We start from the raw sequence: 20,555 nt of genomic DNA, 5'->3' as shown, positions 1-20,555 counted from the left end.
TATGAATAGTTTATTTTTTAGAGAAGTTTTTTCAATCGCTATTACCTAATTATGTGATGCACTCCATCTCAGGTTAGTCCCCCACTCGAATATGCATCATATCAAGATAAACACTAATTTTGTTAGGATTTTGTGCACATTGAATTAATTAGATTTTTTTCTCATTGTCTATAGTGATGGTGCAGGAAGAACTGGAACCTACATCCTAATTGATATGGTTCTCAATAAAATGGTCAAAGGTGAGAATAAAAAGTGATGCTGCTTTAGAATTTTGCAATATTCTTTCCTATTCATAGAAGGGCCTCAGACACATTTTGAGGGAAATTCCCCTTGTCTGAATTTGATGCTGATTTTTTCCCTGTAGAATTTTTTTATAAATGGTTCGACACATACGCTTAAAAAAGTATAAGCAATGTATTTTCATCATTTATGAAACTTCAAATAAGAGAAAGTAGAAGATACATAATTAGTATTATTTGCTTAAGTCTATAAGTATCCATATCTTCAGCTGCATTCACTTATGTAGTTGTATTCAATAGCTTTTCTGGTTTGGTGATTATTCTGAGATCATGAATTCATTCCCAACCTGAAATGTGAAGAATTCCATCAGTTAACATGTTTTTATTACCTAAATTTAGTAGAATAGTTTAGGTATTCCTGACCGAAGGGTTTTCGTGAGTCCTTAACAGAAACTAATACCATTCCTACATCATACAATGTTAAACATTACATATTTCTGCAGATATGAATGCATGCCTATTATTTATGTGCAATTACTTATAAATTCAAATAAGAAATTAGTGAACATATCAGGCACAGAAGTTTGAACCTCCTCCTTTTTTATTCACTGCTACTTTAGTTTAATTGTGAAATTGTTAATGAAGCCCCAAAACCTAATGGACTCTTTAGTCCAATTTGTGAAAACAGTTCTATTGTTAATACTCAGACCTTCTTTGGTGCTGATTGTAATTATGTCATGTTCAATGACTGTGTGTTGGTATGGTAGTTGCATGAGCATTTGACAGCAATGTGTGTCAGGTCTCATTGTTGTTTGGGCTGCTTCCTTCCTTTCTTTCTGGCCTGCTAGATCCACCTTCATTTTAACTGCCTTCCATTCCACCTATGCTTTTGGTTCAACTGCTTCTGAACCTGATCATGCTCCTCTCAATTCTAAGGGAGACTTTCCTTTTATTGAACTCAACCACATATGTGAGTAGATGCTGCCCTCTGCTCTCTATACAAGTAATACAGAATGGAGTATTACTTGAGCATGTGGACTGCCCAGAGTAGCAGATGTGTCCAGAAAGTCCTGGAGACTTTCAGATCGTGGGAAGAGAGGGATGATTTAACTGGGAATATGGAATTTCCTTGAGAATTTCTGGGATGGTGTTTGTGTAGTATAATGCTTGCTCATTGAGATGTCTAAGGTTGTACCGTACTGCCTATGCTTCTTTATGTTTCTACATTCAAATTGTTCACATTTCTTGTCCAGGCATGTTCAAGTTCCATATGGATCTTTTGCACTGCCATACTCCACGATTCTCAGTGATGTTCAAAGCTGATCTCAACCTTGGAGAACTTATTGCTCTATAACATTCTCTGCTTTCTTTGGGCTTTCCTTCTTTTCTTGGGGTCTTCCAGACTTTATTTTTTTTATTTGATTTGATTTGTCAATCACTTACAAGATGATAGGTATAAGTATAAACATGAGTAAGAATACAGGAAATAGGTATGAATAAATGGGGGCAATAGGACAGGGACCGTAGGCACGATTATGCACTTATGCACGCCCCTTATGGACCTCTTTTACAGACTTGTTTTGAGCATGGCTCCTTTTTTATTTTTGTTTTTTCCTGGCCTGGGAGAGCAGCATAGTCTATGTTTCACTGCTGTAAAGCTTTTGAAAGATGAAATTTCACTAAGTTACTTATCAACAGTGACCCACATCATTTGGATTGAATTTAATTTACAGCAATTCCCAAATATGTTGCTGTTTAATCTGGCCACTAGAGGGTGACTAGGTTTATTTGTTTGTTTACTTATCTAGTGTATATATTTATTTTGTAAGATTTAGAAGCCGCTAGACTCCAAGTATTTCTATGTGGCTTACATACTGTATTAAAATTCCCAGTCTTGTAAAGCAAAAGCAAAATAACACCGCAAGTGCCTGCAAAATTGGGGACACAATGGAATAATATAAATATCCCAAAACTGGCAGGGGTCAGCAATCATGCCCCCCGCCCCCAGCCTGAGAGGAAGGTCAAGTTTTCAAAGTCTTGTGGAACACATGATTGCCACTAGGAAGCATTTACACTGTCGTTCACTTTGGCCACTAGAGAATTTGCTGTGGTTGTCTCCTAGCAACAGCAAGCCACATATTTCTATGCAAAGTCTTGAAGCTAGCTTTTTTATGGACATATGCTTCTGTGGGTTTTCTGCTTTGTTTCTTTTTCTCAAAGGCACTCAAATCAGCTAGAAAAGCTGACTAAGAAAGAACTGGCTGAACTATGTGCATCCTTGATCAGCTTATGAACAGAGGCAGCAAGAGATGTTTCAGGCAGGAGGTACTTTGGCTAGTCAAGTAGACTGTGATTATTCTGAAGGCTTTGCAATCAAAGAGTGAACTGTTTTTAAACTGCTTTTTAGTATTCTGATCTCGTAAGACCATGGATCATAAACTTTGCTGACCAGATAACATTCAAGCCTATTATTGTTATTACTATTTTTTATGTTCAAGGTAACTTAAATCTTGTGTTATAGAAAAAAGAAGGCTCTTTGACTTGCATGTTCTACAGATAAAATCCTCTCAGTTCTCAGTAGTTGATGGTTGTTTCAGAGGGGGAAATGGTAAAATGGCAAGAAATTACAAGATTAAAAATAATTCAGGTTGGTGCGGACTGCTGGGGTCTGGCAATCACATGTTAATAACAGTACAAGCGAGCAGTCTGAGAAGTCTTGAGATCAGATTGCATCAAAATTGGTTTATCTCTCAAAAGATTGTCAGAGTTAACTGGTTTTGATGTGAGTGATTGCACCCACTAACATGAATAGGACAATCTATGCTGAGCAGGCTACATTATTGGATCTGTGATAATTACTTTATGGAATATTTTGGGCCAAAACTGTCATGGATAGAAAATGGAAATAAAATAGTGGAATATAATTTCACTAATACATTGTATTAAGTCATGATTTATTTAACTGTGGCTTGTATAATGTCATCAATCAGAAGCTACCATATCAAGGCTTCAGGATTATACATAATCTTTAATGTGGATGAGTCTTCAGAGACTTTTGAAATATGTAATCCAATTATAATGCTATAATGTGAGAGGAGAAAAATATAAGTAGACCTCAACTTATGACCACAATTGAGCCCAATTGCTCAGAAAGACAGTGGTTAAGTAAATTTTGCCTCATTTTATGACCTTTTTTGCCACAGTTGTTAAGTGAATCATTGCTCTTGTTAAGTTAGTAATACGGTTGTTAAGTGAATCTAGCTCCCCATTGACTTTGCTTGACAGAAGGTTACAAAAGTTGATCACATGACCATGGGGATTCTGCAACAGTCATAAATGTGAAAAATGGTCATAAGTCACTTTTTTCAGTGCCATTGTAACCTCAAATGGTCACTAAATGAACTGTTGTAAGTCAAGGACTACCTGTGTTAAAATATATGACCAGAGAGAAATTAAATAAAGTATATTTAATTTCAATTTTAATATAAATGAAATCAACTGAAATTAATTCCACTCTTAAAAGTATCCAGAAGCATTTGGAGTCCAATTCAAGATGCTGGTTTCAATCTTTAAAGCTCTTCATAGCATGGGACGCAGTTATCTAAGGGATCACCTTTGCCCAATTAATCTGCCTGTCCCATTTGATCTGGCAGAGGTGGTATGCTTCAGATCTCATCTGCCAGGGGCTTACAACTGGCCAATCCCAGAAGAATGGCATTCTGTGCCAGGGCATCTATTTTATGGAACATTCTCCCCCTTGAAGTAAGTTTAGCTCTGTCTTTATATTACTCAGTCTTGTGTCCAATACTTTGTAACCTTCAGTTGGGTCAAACAAGGCATTTCAGAGCAACAATTTTGAATCAACATACCTCAAATATGCTAACTTATAAAAGCATCCAAAATCCAGGAGCTATGACTTCTGTAGGGTCAAAATTTGGCAAAGTTGTATCTGCTTTAGAGTCACCATGCTTTCCAGCTAGCTGAGGGGCACGGGCAGTTGATAGGTGAGAGAAGGGGCTCTTGGGATATGCCAGAATGGAGGACATTTTTCATAGTTGTTGCTCCATAGTTTCCCTCCTTCCAACAAAGTAGCAAGCAGTTCCATGGGACAGCCAAGGAAGAGAAGGAAGAGACTTCTCTGAAGCTTTTCTCAGAGTTGTGAATTGAAGGCAAATGATGCAAGTCCATATTATATTTGGAAAGAAGAATGACCAGACAATTGGTTGTTTAGTCTCTTTTAATGTTCCAAAAGTACCTGAAAACGTGGCTTTGTCATCAGGCTCAGGGGTCCCAGAGAACCAAAGATATTGTAAATTCAAGCATTATGTTAATCTAATCTATCTGGTTCCAAATGGCTATATTGTCTATATTTTAACAATTCTTTTTATATATTTATTATTTTATTTTAATGGTTATATGCCACCTAGAATCACTTCATATGAGATGTGCTGCTACACAATTTTTTTTAAATTGTCTTAGCCTCCACAACATTTGAGAATTATCTCATAATCCTCACATCTTTAAAATCCCATATATTTAAGGATTATACATAATAAGTCCAAAATTCAGTTCATCCTTATTTTGCATATTACTGTTTCCAATAAAGTAGGTAATTTTCTTAAATGCTTTTGCCATTAAATTTTACAATAATGACTACAGTAGTGAATCAAATACAATCAACATATTTTTAAAGGTTATTTTTATTTGTTTTTGGCTTTCTCTTGATGCCAGAACTTCTACAGCAGACTAACATACCACTGGGTTGATGTTAGAGTCTCTAGAAATTTTAAATCTTGTCAACTGGGCAGGAAGAAAGATTTTGTGCTTTCTTTCATCTCTGTTTTACCAGGTATTCTGTTTTTAGCTATTTTCCTTTCTTAGAAGCAATGGAAGAAAAAATATTTAAGCCCATTCTAGCAATATAAATCCCCCTTCCAATTCCACCCCATCCTTTCTTTGGGAAGTGTATGTGTATAAGCTTAGAAAGACTTTGAACCCTTCAGATCAAAAACTTCTCCTGGAAAACCCATCAATTACTGACAAAAGCTGTCTCTTCTACATGGAAACAGCAAGGAGAACAGACGTTTCCAAAAGTTCATTTCTCCAAATTTTCTCTCCATTTTCCAAAAAGAAATGCATTTTATCTTATGCATTAGCAATTCCTAATTTATTGCTGAAAAAGTGAAAATGCTAAATGTAATTGTTCCTGAAAGTAAGAATTTTTAATGTGCTCATATATATTAATTATTATCAATGGCTGGTGTGTGAATGTTGAAAGCTTGAGAACTTCCAATATTTAAACCTCATTTTTGGATGGCCTGCTTCCTTTGCATTTTTTTTCTTTGCAATTAAATGTTACTGATTCACAGCTTACCTAATTTTAAATATTAATTATTTATAATTATATGAAATTGACTAGCAATTATAGTATTTGAGATTTTTCATACTTAGAAATGGTATTATGGTAAACCTGATTTCACTTTTGTTCCCATGTTGATCAAATATTGGTTGAGTAGTGTATATTGAATTAATATTAATTTTACTTCATACAATGAACTTTGCATGGTCTCACTAATTCTGTGGGAATTATTCCAAAGTGTACATAGTGGATATTTAAAAATAAATACTTTTTTTGTAAAAACAAAAATTAAAAAAAAACCAGGAAAACTCAATATTAACAACAAATCCAGCATATAATATTTGTTTTACACATCATGATCTGATGCACATCATGGAACTGCTTCACTAGTTCTACTGTCCTCAACTATCTCAAGTTATCCTTCTCTCTCGAGGAACACCACCTTTTCCCTTGGTCTTATATATCTAACGTGTGTTCAGGCATTTGTATCATTTCTTTCTGTCTCCTCAGATTTCTTCTCCAAACCTGTTTTTCTACAAAGCAAACCTTTCTAATGTTGTTGCTTTCCTCTAACTAGTATTGGATTAATTATGATATTAACTATTATATTAATAATATCTATGTAGACTTTGAAAAATCAATAGCAAGTGCAGGAGACCAATTTTTAAGGACTATATCACATAGTAAAAGGAAGGTATACTGCATTCTCTCACCATGCTGCCAAAAATAACGCATCTGAATTGTTGTTTTATGTCCACATATTCAATTATATCATGCCAATGAATGTTACTATAACTCTGTGTATGTCGTCCAGAGACCGTTGGATGAAGAAATATCAGTACTTTTTTGATTTCTGTTGTTGGCAGGATATCTGCTTTGTTTCTGATAAATGTATGTGAGAGGAATTCAGTAATGTGAGAGAGAACATCTAGAAACTTTAGAAAATAAGACTGTTACATTTCTATTTTCTGCATTCATGTCTATATTTTTTATCTTTTCATCTTGCCTAAATCTGTAGTGCATATGGAACCAATGGATGCTTTTCTTCCAAGAATAATACCAGTGGAGTCAAGGATCCTTTTTTTTTTAATTGGGATGGCTACATTGAAATCTTGACAACAATTGTGTGTTTAGGTGAACCAACTATTGAATTCTGAAACACGTTTATCACATGGTTGTTAATGATATATTTAGGGTAGCATAATTTGACCCTAAAATGCATGCATTTAAAGAAAAGAAAAAAATTATTTGCTTCCATTTCCATTACAAGTTCACATCAATTGTGTCATATATGAATATGCCCCTCTCCTAACTTCTTAGCTAGCCACATGGAATTTTTAAATCTATTTTTATCTTAAAACTGGCATAGAAATATTAATAAAGCCATAGTTATTAATAACTATCATGTAATAAAAAATTATACATGAACTGCAGGCACTCAAAAGGTTATGCCAATGATACATAAGACATTTAGATTTTCTACAGTGCTTTTCTCCTGATTATTAGTTATTATTATTATTATTCTCCAAGGTATCTAGGTTGAAATGGAATACAAAATTACTACAATATGGAATGTAGGAATAAATAAGCTTTCTACCCAAGTGATCAACAGAAAATGCTCATTTAGGCACATTTTTATAAGTATTGAGAAACACTACCCCTCAACCCTCATACTATCTGCATCATCATCATCATTCTAGTCATTGTCTGTTCACTGCAAGATGAAGGCCTCTTCCACAGGTTTCCAACTGATATGGTCTTGAGCTTCCTCCTGCCCATTGGGCCCACAATTCTTGCTGAATTCATCACAGTCTATCTTGCTTTAGGTCTCTTTTGTGGATCTTTTTATCAAATGGAAGCCATTCCATGACTGCCTTAATTTACCTGCCATCAGTTCTTGCTGTGCGACCAGCCCATTTCCATTTCAATTCTTTTACTCTCTTGATGATATTGTATACTTTTGTTTGTTTTCTAATCCATGTATGGATCTTTGTATCTTGTCTTAGGATGCCAAGCATGTATTTTTCCATGGCTCTTTGCACCACTCACTTTTGTATCAACAAAAGTGTCTGTTTCTCTGGCATATGTTAGAACAGGTAGCAAATATTGATCAAAAACTTTTATCTTCAGGCATAGGGAGAGGTTGTTCTTGAAAATTACACTTAGCTTCCCAAATGCCTGCCAGCCACATTTAACTTCTGCATATTGAACATTTATTGTGATCTCAATATGTTTCCAATTTTGCTCTAATTCTAATCCAATTTCTAATTTTAATTCTCTAATTCTAATTTGGTGCAGTGGACAAACTATTCACTCAATTCATTGAAAATTCAGTTTGTCCACTAGATCAAGCTTATAGTTATAATCTGATATTATAATCCTACATTAATCTTTTTAGTATTGACCCACTTTTCGGTTCTAGTATTATCACCTTGCTGTACATAGTAAGTAGCTGTAATGTTTCTTTTCCACATGCTCATCAGCAAACTAAGGAATTAATAGGCAAATCAAAAATGAACTAATCATGTACCCATGTCTTGCATACCCTGAATTGTACATTCATTGTGAAAAAGAATATTTTAAATGGCTGGAACATTTGAATTTTAAGTGGTATTTTGTTCAGTCTAAATAAAACTTATTGTGGGGAGGGGCAGCAAAGAAAAGATAGGCCACTTACATTAAACATTTGTAAAGCCTATTTGCAGCAATAAGAAACTACAATAAGAGCAATGAGAACAAGATTGGAAAATGCATACAATTTCTTGCATAGAATAGTAAACCAGAAACATTTTCTAGCCTCTTTCTTTTACCCACTTAAGAGAAGGATTGATTTTGTTGCAAGAGTTCTGAAGAATGCCATTTATTGACTCCATTGTAGCATGTAATGTCACATTCCATTTTAAGTGTGGGTTTAGTGTCTTACAATGCAAGGTAAGTCATGTGAAACTGGCCAGAGAAAAGAGTGGAAGGTTTTTTTAGATTGGATAGAGCCCCATTCTGTTCTTGACCTGCTCCCCTCTGCAATTGGGGGTGTGTGCTCTGAAATCCCTGACCTGGACTATGGGCAGTTTAAATGGAAGATCAAAGGGCAGAGCGGGCATCTCCCATCCTGCTGAGGTGGGCCTTTCCCAGGCTGTCACACTGTGAGGCAACCAAAGGTTTTGTTCTGCCAGGAATCTAGGCTGGTCTGTGAGGCCTACTCCTCCTTTGTCTGGCCTGAGAAGTTTGAGGCCCAGGTTAAGGATCCAGTGTTGTTCAAATGATCAAAGGCCTCAAGTCCAATCTTTCTTTCCATTTCCTTTTCTTAAAAGAATGAATTGCACAAGTATCAAAGAATACCATTGCCATGGCTTTTCTGTGGTGCACCAGCTCTAGTCCTTCAATGTTAAACAAAAAAAAATGCAAGTGCACTCTGGTTTAAGCCCAGCTGCATTGCTAGCATCTCTGAACATGTTTTACAAAAAAAAAAAAAATGAAGAAGGGGGTGGGGGTTAAGGATTAAGGTCTTTAGGTTTGTTTTGTTTAAAAAAGGTCTTTTAGGAGAAGAAATTTAGAATAATGTCAGTTCCTGTTCCCTTCTCTGATTTTTAACAGGAGAAATAGTGCATTTCAAAATCAAACAAATAGGGAATAATTAGCTTCAGTCGCTGGAAATTAGAAAGCAATCAAAATTCTTGGACTTACCAGTGATTTTTAAAAATGTTTTATGAAATAGTATTTCTTTTCATTATAATTTTAAATGCATATATCTGCTATAAAAACACTGGTTTTTAAGATTTTGAATTTTGATATAACTTTTCTTCAGAAAATAATTTTTTATGGTTTGTTTCCCACATTTAAGTGGTCACATTTTGAGAAAAGCTTTTATTTTTAACAAAAATCATTTTTGTTTTTTAAAAAAGTCTCTGAATTCAACTAAATTTAATTTTAAACAGACATTTATAAAATTGCAGTTAGAATTCCAGATTTTGTTAAAATTATAATTTTATGAAATTCAGTTCCATCATTTCTCTTAAGCTTATATAAATATGGTGAATATTCATAACACTAATTTGAATTATAATGGTTTTTTTCTAATCCAGTAATTCAGTCACATTGGAATATGTAGTGTTAAAACATTTTTATCCCCAAAATTTAAGCTTGATTAGGGAATCTGAATTAGTAATATTGTGGCTGAAATCCCACTAATCTACATGTGAAAAATGTATAGGCATTTTTCAAGCTTCTACTGAAAAATGATTATGGATATTTTTTTTTTACTTTAAAGATCCAATTTCTTGTTTATTAAGAAATATCTCCTGAGACCTTGCCATTTTGCCACATTTTATCTGGCAACATATATATTGTTTCAGGGAAAATAAAGATATTTTAAAAAGTATGAGTGAGTTATTTTAAAGACCTAATTACAGAGAAGCGTTTGAAGACTTTTTTTACAACTGGTATTGTTGTACCTTTGCCTTTATACTTCAAATTTTATTGTTTTTCAAACTTCAAATTCTATAGCTCATTAGAACCAAGCACATAATGGGGTTGGAGAAGTAAAATCAGCAAAAATAGCTGCTTGCTTTCATATTTAATAATAGTATTTGATCATGGAAATACTGAGTCCTCATTTTTTTAAAAAAGCCATTTTAATACAAACAAATTCAATATATAATGGTATTTTGAGTGCATTGATATAATCAAAACATGTGTATTCACTGGAACATATATCCTTTTATTTTGCATACAAAAAAATCCTATAGATTTGCAGAGGTAATCCATGAGTGAACTGACAAATTGTCAATTAGATATATCAGTTCCAGCACACTTTCTGTATAATGGCTGTTGCAGTTTTTTTCTATCACTTAATTAATATAAGCCTTAAACCATATTCAAATGGAAGCAATGAAGTTGGGGTTGATTGTAAATGGTAAGCATGTATTTAAAAGAAATATGTATGATATTCAAGATACTGTATTTTAAAATATATTTTTAAAAGAATCCTCCATATCACATTGCTGTTGAAATTGTTGAAATGTACATATTTATCTAGCATGAATAAATAAAACAATGGAAATATTTGAAATCTGCATTATGATCCAGCTTGCCTTTTAGGTTCAGAATTCTTAAGCATGCAAAACACAATTGAAATTATTAGTTTTCTGAATATCATGACATACCTGATCCCTACTGAGCTATTTTATCGATTTCTTAGCAAGATTAGACATAATTACTGCAAGGATAATTTAAAGTGCACACATATTTGTATAAACCTAGAAACCTCAAACATTATTATAGATAATATTAGAAAAATAGAGGAGGGAAGTTTATCTGGATTAAAATTAAATAGAGTTGATGCTTTCTAATGTTCACTATCTTTTACCATGATTTGTTTAATGATTGTTTTTTAAAATTTGTTATTTTCCAGACATTAAGAAATATTAAGCTTATTTCTTTACTTTAATACTGAGGGAAGGAAGGAATTAATAGCAGAAATTTTGGAATTGCATTTAGATAAGCCTATTAATTGATGACAATTGGCTAATATATTTAGAATCTTTAAAATGCTTTCAGATAATTATGTGCTGTCAGTAGCTTGTGAAAGCAATCACTCTGAACATGCAAAAAACATTTTTATGGGCTGAATTAACAAAAACTAGCAATAAAAATTTTGTTCTGTCACTTTTGAAGCGGCAGCTAAAAATTGGGAGAAGGTAGTTTTTTCAACATGTGTGGCTTACAGCTGTTCTTTGAGATGACAATCTCAATCTCAGGATAGTCATCTGATTCTTAAAGTGATATAATATTGGTTTACAAAATAATTCCATTATTTAATTAATGAAATACATGTGGGTCATTTATTACAGTAGCATAACTGTTTAAATGTTTTTCTGAAAAAATATCTAATTATAGCTTGGCTTTTATCCACAGGATTCTTTGTACAATTTAGCTTGGCTTTTATACACAGGATTCTTTTCCTATATTAACTGTGGTTGCAAAGGAAAAGAATTACATTCATAAAATAGTATGCATGTGTATTTAAGTTTGACATCTACAACTCAAAATCAGCCTGAATTACCAATATTTACTCAATTCCTTAGCTTTACTGACTCCATGATTTTGGGATGGACTTCCTTGTCAGTGAGCTCTTTAAGAGATTGTGGATTGATAGAAAGATAGTTGCAAGAACCCACAAAGAAATAACATTGTTTACCAAAAAGCAAATTCTTTCATCATAAGAAATATATTCTAAAATTACTCATCTTCACAGCATTGAATCTTTTGAAACATACTGGAACTGCTGGAACAAGATTTGGATGCTTTAAAGTTTCATCACAGGAAAATATGTCAGTATACTTTATAGACATTAGTCAGAATGATAAAAGAGGTATCAGTGTCACCAAAGCTATATGAAATTTGTAGAAACTAATGTAATTCTTGATGTTCTTCAAGGTTGATTGCTTTCATGAAATTCCTACTATTTTAACAATAAAAATCAACAAATGCTAATAATATCCAGAAAACCTGTGGCCTTCCAGATGTTACTGAACTACAACTGTATTGCTCACAATTAGACATGCCAATCAAAGCTGTCGAAGTTGTCATTTAAGAACATCTGAAGAATGTATAGTTGTCCAGAATTAATAAAACCTTATTAAAGGGAGAAGCAAATTTATGCAGAATTACTAATAAAATGGAGAGAGAATGAGAGAGAGCAGAAATTATGCTCCCCAACTGCATAGACTACTTGCAGTTAGGAGCAAGCCAAAAGAGCACTAAGATTTGCTTGCCTTAGCAGACAGGAATGTGCCAAAGCAGTTGAGGAAAGATGCTGAAAGCTTAAAGGTGACACAAATTGTGGGCTATGTTGCTGAACCATGCCATTTAACTAGACAGTTTTAACAAGCCTTCATATTACAGTTCTTCCCAAATTTATTTATATTGCAAAGCAATACTAAACATCAACACTAATCAAATGTGAGGGTAAATAAAACAGAAAATGGACGTAGAAAACAAATGAATCTTTAGGTCTTTCATAAATGTTATGCTTGATGAACCAAAATATTATAATGGTTTTATAATGATCTTTCCTAATTCCCAACAACCCCCTTTCTATAGCATCTTCCCTACAGTGTATGAAAATCTTATTTTTTTCTTTTTGCACAAAGCCAGTTATACTCTTATTGTCTTCTAAATTTCATTTACTTATTTAAAGCAAGTAGATAGGTATGTGGGTGGAATGAATTTTTACACTGCTACTGTACAATAAGCTTTTGTTACATATGTCCATGTATGCTGAAAATGTGCTTCACAACAGAGGCCTTAAGTGATAAATTGTTGCAGATGTATTTATCTAACAACACATTCTTCCTACTTTACTGACTAAAACATTGTTTTTATTAACTCACTATACTTGGCTTCCAAGGCTGCCTAAATGTTGCTTGTCATAGGCACATAGGGGGGAAATAATACAGTTAATGATGACAGTCGTAAATTGAGATGCCCCCCTGACCAGACCCAATTTTATTTATTTTCTGGAGAGTGTTAAGCGATTTAGTACTGTGAGTGTTCTTTTGCCAGAAAAGATAAAAAACACTGTAAATCATGGTCACATGACCATGACATACAATTGCCATAAAGAAGAGCAAGTTGCCAAGCATCTAAAATGCAGTTATTTGTGCAGTGTGTGCAGCTGTCAGAACTCTGGAACTTATCTGATGAAAAGTAGCTTGTGGGGATCCATCATTACTTCAATCAGTCATAAGTTGAGGACTAACTGTATGCCTATCCACAAGGTATGAGAACCAGGAAGAAATGAAAATGGTCAAATGGGATTCAGTGTGATAAATAACATGCAGTTCATATCCCAAAAAGTTTGTTAATCATATTTTTCAGTTGTGCCTTCTCAGCTACTTTCTTCAAGGCATAAGCAAAAGTAAATCAGTTTGACAGCATTAGTCCTGTCTGTCAGGAGTCCATTAGGATGTCTTTGATTTTGCACATTTAGTCCAAATCATATTCAACCGGTAAATGCAAAATTGTTTTTTTTATTTTTATTGGTTTTTAAAAACAAACATAAAGAAACAAAACATAAAAACATCAAGCTATCTTCCATATGTGTACATACAGTGTGCCGATTGGTTTACAAATTGTTTTGTGCTTCCATTTCGTTGTCTTAAATTACAATTACATTGCATATAATCTCATATTTTCAATCAAAAATTAAATACCTTAGTATCATTATTAATCAATCATTTGACTATATTCATTCATGTTTTACAAGATAATCATAATTTTCTTAGTTTATTTTATAACAGTTCATATTATCATCCCAAATCTATCCTAAAATCATTTTGTAGATGTAATAAGAAAGAAGTACATCTTTATATATTTATTATTTTCTAAAAGTCCACATATTTCATTACTGTATTTTATTGTCTAACCATTGATAGAAAAGATCCCAAATTTTATAAAATCGTTTATCCTCTTGTTCTCTAATTTCAAATGTCAATCTACTCATTTCAGCATATTCCAATATTTTCTTAATGATTTCCTCCTGTGATGGTATTTTCTCATTTTACCAGTTTTTAGCAAATACAATCCTAGCCGCTGTTAACACATTTACAACCAGGTATTTCAGATCTTTACTATATATTTCAGATAAAATTCCCAATAAAAATATCTCTGGTTTCAAGTCTATATGCTCTTTTGACATTTTTTCCAACCACATGTAGATTTTAGTCCAGTATTTTTTAGCATCCGCACAAGTCCACCACATATGGTAATATGAGCCAGGTGTCTGATGACATTTCCAACATTTTTTGGATTTATTCTTGAACATTCTTGCTATTCTTGTCGGGGGGAAATGCCACCTGTAAAACATCTTATACAAATTTTCTTTATATGCTATTGACATTGTCATTTTATAATTTTGAGACCACAATTTTTGCCATTTCTCTAAATCAATCCCATATCCAAAATTCTTCCCACAAGCAATCATAGTTTCTTTAACTTGTTATTCTTTTAATTTAATTTCTAATAAATATCCATACAGTTTTTTAATCACCTTTTCATCAGTACCTGTCAAAATCTTATCTAAGTCAGTCAATTTATCATAGAAACCTTCCATTTTAGAATCTTTATCATACCTTGAATGTATTTGCGCATATGAAAACCAATTCATCTTTATACATTGTTCCTCTAGCTTTTGTATAGATTTGATTTCACCCTTTTCATTCAATATTTCACCATATCTAACTGTTTGTTCCTTTTTTGTATATTATAGGATAAGAAAATGCTTCAATAGTCGATAACCAGACTGGAATTTTCAAATAACATTGTCTTTTAATCTTCTCCCAGTTTAACCACAGAGACTCCCGTATATAACGTCTTCTAAAATACCCCTGTGTTTTAGTTCCTTTATACCATAAAAAGCATGCCACCCCAACAACAAATCATGTCCTTCTAATGTCAACAATCTAGTATTTCTTAGTGTTATCCATTCCTTAACCCACATCAGATTTGTAGCTTTATAGTACAACTCCCAATTAGGCAAACCAAATCCTCCTCTAATTCTAGCATCTTGCAAAAGTTTTAACTTTATTCTCGCTTTCTTACCTTGCCATATATATTTCAACACAATTTTATTTAAATCTTCAAAGTAGTCTTTTCCAAGCCTAATTGGAATTGTTTGAAACGAATATATAATTCTGGGTAATATATTCATCTTGATTGTTGAAATTCTCCCTATTAGTGACAGTTGTAAATTTTCCCATTTCGCCAGATCTAGCGCTATCTGCTGTTTAAGTTTGATATAATTATTCTCTTTTAATATACTACATCTTGCTGTCAAATATATCCCCAAGTGCCTGATCTTATTCGTGACCTGAATTTTCAGTAGGTCTGCCAGTTCTTCCTTTTGTCTTAATAGCATATTCTTTGTCAAGATCTTTGTCTTATCTTTATTTATTTTCAAACCAGCCACCTTTCCATATGTCTCTATCTTTTCTATCAATTTTGATGCTGTTTCTAAAGGGTCTCCTAAGATGAAAACCAGATCATCTGCAAATGCTTGCAGTTTAAATTCTTCCTTTTTGATTTTCATTCCTTTTATATTCTTTTCATCTCTAATATTTCTGTTTAGCACTTCCAAAGTTAACACAAACAACAAAGGTGATAGTGGGCACCCTTGTCTTGTTCCTTTTCTTATATTAATAGAATCTGTCAGTTCTCCCTCTATCATTACCTTTGCCGTTTGCTTATAGTATATAGCTTCTATTGCTTGAATAAATTTTCTAGCAAAACCCATCTGTTCCAACAGTCATAACATGAATCGCCAATTCACATTATCAAATGCCTTCTGTTCATCTAGAAATATCAGAGCCATTTGTTTTTTAGGATGTGCCTCGTAGTATTCCAAGGTGTCCAAGATTACTCTCATATTGTCTTTAGTTTGTTGTCTCTTTGGCAGAAATCCATTTTGATCAGGATGAATAAAATTATTTAAATATTTTTTAAGTCTTTCTGCCAATATTGAAGCAAAAATTTTATAATCTGCATTTAGTAGAGAAATGGGTCTATAATTCTTAATTTGTAATGGATCGGCCTCCTCTTTTGGAATAAGTGTAATATAGGCTTCTGACCATGATTTAGGTATCTTCTTCTTTAACATAACTTCATTCATAACTTCTAGCAATGGAAGATTCAACGATTCTTGTAATGTTTTGTAAAATTCTGCCGGAAGTCCATCTGGGCCTGGTGCCTTTCCTTATTTTGCTTCTTGAGTACTTCAGTTAACTCCATCATCGTTATATTGCTTTCTAACATTGTTTCAATCTCTTTAGGTATCTGAGGTAAATTAGCATTCTGTAAGTATTGTTTAATTCTTTCCTCATCAATATTCTCTTGCATATATAATTTCCCATAGAAGTCTCGAATGATTTCCTTCTTCTCTTTACTACCAAAGCAAATTTGGCCTTGGCCATCTATTAATTGCAATATTTTCCTTAATTCTTTCTTCTTTCTCAATTTCTGTTCTGTAGTTCTGTGCACCTCTAATTTTCTGTGCTAATTCCTCTTTTTCTATTTGACCCATTTTATGTTTAATTATATCCATTTTTAGCTTGATGTCCTTTTTCTGTGGCATTTTCTGTCGCTCTTTTTCAAGTCTTTTATACTCATATTCTAAGGCCTTAGAGGCTAGTCTTTTCATAGTATTCCTTTTCCTGGTATAGTCTATTATCAAGCCTCTAACATATGCTTTCATTGTATCCCATACATTCTGAATTGATGTATCTTCTTTTTTGTTTTCTCTAAAGAAAAAAGCCAATTCTTTCTCCACCCACTGTGTGAAGTCTTTTTCCTTTAAAATAATATTATTTAACATCCATCTAGATCTTCTTTTTTGTCCTTTCCATTTAATTGTCATTGGATTGTGATCTGCCCAAGTACTTGTTTCAATATTTATTTCTTGAATATTAGTTATGAATTCTGTTGACATCCATATCGTATCTATTCTGGACCATGATAAGTGTCTATTAGAAAAGAAGGTGTATTGTTTAGTTTTAGCATTTCTTTCTCTCCATGTATCTTTTAAGTTTATTTCATCTAGCATTTAAAAAAAAGATTTAGGGAGAGTCTTTCTGTTTTGCTTTATTGTTTTCTGTGCTGTATAGTCCAATATATTGTCTACAATTCCATTAAAATCTGCCATCATAACTATATTAGCATAGTCCAGTTCAATTATTTTCATATGTAATTTTTTGTAGAATTCTTCTTGTTTGTCATTCGGAGCATAGATTGCAATCAGGAGTGTTTTCGTATTATTGTGCATTATTTCCACCATTAGTATTTTTCCATCATCATCGGTATAAATCAATTTTGCTCGGGTGGTCTCTTTAATATATAAAACCACTCCTCTTTTCTTACATTGTGTCAAGGAAGTAAATATTTTTCCTAATTTTGGCTGTATCAACAATTGTTCATATTGTTTTTTAATATGTACTTCTTGTAGATAAATTATATCAAATTTTAATTTCTCTAATTTATGAAAGGTTTTCCTTCTTTTAACAGCTGAATTAAGTCCATTTATATTAATTGTAATCAATTTTTTCTCTTCCATGGTTATATTTTGTAGTTAAGTTTAACAGCTCTCATAGATCTTAGTTCACGTTGTTCTTTGGCTTCCACATTTCCACCTACTGCACCTTCTTTTTCAGTCGCCATTTGGCAGTCCTCTTGGAATTCAATTAGTGAGATCTCTTTTTCTGCCTCTTCCAATTTCCCACCCAAAAATTCTGTATAAAATAATTCCGCTTTCTCAATTGAGTCAATTCTATGTCTCTGTTCTTGCCATGTGAACATTAAACCTTCTGGAATCAGCCATCTATAATTCACCTCTTTTTTAAGTAGCATTTTAGTCAGGAATTGGTATTCTCTTCTCATCTCTCACTCTTCTGGGTATTTGTTTCAAGACCACAGTCTCCTTGTCTTTATATTTCAATGTTTTCTCTTTTGCCACTTGCAATATTTGCATTTTAATGGCTTTCTTTGTAAATCTAATGTGAACTTCTCTTGGTAAGCTATTTCTCATCACATATCTTGTGAAAACTCAATAAACCTCATCTGTTCCATCCATCATCTTCTCTTGAGTTATTTCCAAAGCTTCAGCCAGTATTTCTATCATTATCTCAGCTAAGTTTTGTCCTTTTTCTTCCTCTACGTTTTGGAATCTAAGATAGAATTCTGATCTATCCATCTCCCATCTCAACATACCACTTTTATCTTGTTCAACCACCGTTAATCTATTATCAATATCTCCAATCTTCTTGTCTCTTTGTGTATCTTCTTCTTCAATTTTTTGGAATCTCTCATCATACTTCAACATCATTTGTTGGATGTTCTCCACTTTTTCATCGGTTTTCCCTGTTCTTTGTTCTTTGTTCAATGTTCTTTGTTCAATGTTCTCTATTCTCTTTTCAATATTCTCTGATCTTGCTTGAATATTTTGAATTCCTTGCATAATCGTCTGCAGAGTCACTTTTTCTTGTTCTTTTTCTTGCTTTAACATTGTCTGTATTGAACATTGTCCTCCAGATGGTGGAGAGGAAGAAGTAGAAGTTGAAGAACCAGGAGCTGTAAATTTCCTACTCATTTTAAGCAATTCAAAATCTTCAGGTTCTTCTAAACCTTAATCCAATTGTGAAGTAACCAATTATAGTTCAAAATAAAAATAGTAGAAAAAAGAAGCCCAATAATAATAATAAAAAAGGGGAAAAAAGGGAGGACAAAATTTCTTCAGGTTCTTGTATACCTTAATCCAATCAGTAGTTAATTGAAGAAAAAGGCTTGAAAAAAAAAAGGAAAAGGAAAAGGAAAAATTCTTCAGGTTCTTCAACACTTTAATCCAATTGAAAGGTCTCAAATAGAAAAGAGTGCATAAGAATAAACCAGGAAGGTAGATGAAAAAACAAAAATACCAGGAAAGGGAAAAAAAGGGCTATTCCCTTAAAAAACAAAAGATTAATACTAAAGCTTTCCCTTTAAAATAAAAAGCAAACGTAGAGAATGGACTTCCAAAGAAAAAAAGAAAAACAACGACAAGCTCCAACAAAGCCAAAAACCCAAATAGTTATTACAAGAAAAAAAAGATAAAATAAAATACAATAAAGCTGGTGAGGAGGGATAGCACAACTAGAAAAAGTAAAAAGAGCACACTGCACTTTGTTTAATTATCCAAGGCTCTTATTATAGCTCTCTTCTCCAAAAACTTATCACCTTTTTTTCCCCTAGGTTTCAACACCAGACTCCAGGTGTTGATAGAAACCCAGAAACTTTTCCTTAGGGTGCCCTTTCAGATCTTAGAATAAAAAAAAAGTTCTCACCAAACCGGCACACTCTCTCTTTCTGTTCTCTTCCGTTTCGGAGCTGTCCCATCTTCAGCATCTTTAATGGCTGCCTCTTTGCCGCTGGCAAGAAGAGCTTCTCCTGGATCTACCAGGGACTTTGCGGTATCCCTGGGATCGACAGGATGCGCTCTTCACTTTCATCGTCTCTTCAGGACGGTTTAGATCCGATAGGACCGTACAGGAGCAAAGATATCGGCAGCGATCTCAGACCTCCAAGATCGCATGCCGTATCGTCACGACGCCAGCTCCGCCCTCCTAAATGCAAAATTGTTTAATGGGGTTATGCATTAACATTTGTTCTAGGGGAACATACATTGCATCAAGGTGATCTAATAACCCATCAGTCTTTCTTCTATGATATTTCTCTCCTACATTGTTTTCTATTCTTATGGGGCATCCATACTATGGAAAATACTCTTTTAGCAAGTCAGATTTGCTACTTGCCATTAAAACAACTACTTAAAGGGTTAGAGACTGAGGCCTTTTCAATTGATCTGCTACTCTCTGTTTCCAGATAAAGAGTAAGGATTCTCTGATAGTTTTCCATTGTTTCTAAGAAAGCTTTATTCTGCTTTCACTCCAAAGATCCAAGCAGCCATAAACTGAACAGGTGGATGATTGTGTCATGCTACCTAACAGAATATCTGAATCAGGACACTTGATGTTCATTGTTCTCTTTTAGCTTATGTTCTTGATAATAGGACATCAGAAACTTCATAAATATAGAGTCCTGCTGGATCTGGCAATAATAGGCCCATCTAATGAAGTGTATTTGGTTCATACAGTGACCTACTTAATGCATTTGGGATAAATTAATGCTACATTTAGATAAGAGATGCTTGCCATTTTTATGTCCCGGTAACCACTATTTGTAGCAGCAGTAAACAGTAGTGAAAATTAGGAGCCATTGGTATACTCTTCCATCAAATCTTTCCAATCCTCTTAAAACCATCCAAATTGACTGTCATTACCACAGCTATTGGTAGCAAATTCCACAGTTTTAACTAGGTATACAGTGTAGTAAAAATATTTCCTTCTGTCAATCTTGAATCTCCATCCTGAGCAAGT

General features: G+C 33.4%; 1 protein-coding gene across 1 annotated transcript in view; it reads left to right on the top strand.

The window, feature by feature from the left end:
• Nucleotides 1-20,555, top strand: part of PTPRN2 (protein tyrosine phosphatase receptor type N2) — a 609,242-nt gene that overhangs the window by 577,686 nt on the left and 11,001 nt on the right. The window contains exon 20 of the mRNA XM_087917130.1: nucleotides 175-239. Coding sequence (XP_087773256.1) covers nucleotides 175-239 — 65 coding nt within the window. The remainder of the gene's footprint in view (nucleotides 1-174; nucleotides 240-20,555) is intronic.

Source organism: Pseudonaja textilis, chromosome Z (assembly GCF_049901715.1).
Source record: "Pseudonaja textilis isolate UNSWEBS1 chromosome Z, rPseTex1.2, whole genome shotgun sequence".
Lineage (NCBI taxonomy): Eukaryota > Metazoa > Chordata > Lepidosauria > Squamata > Elapidae > Pseudonaja > Pseudonaja textilis.
This window is presented reverse-complemented; position numbering and strand designations above follow the sequence as displayed.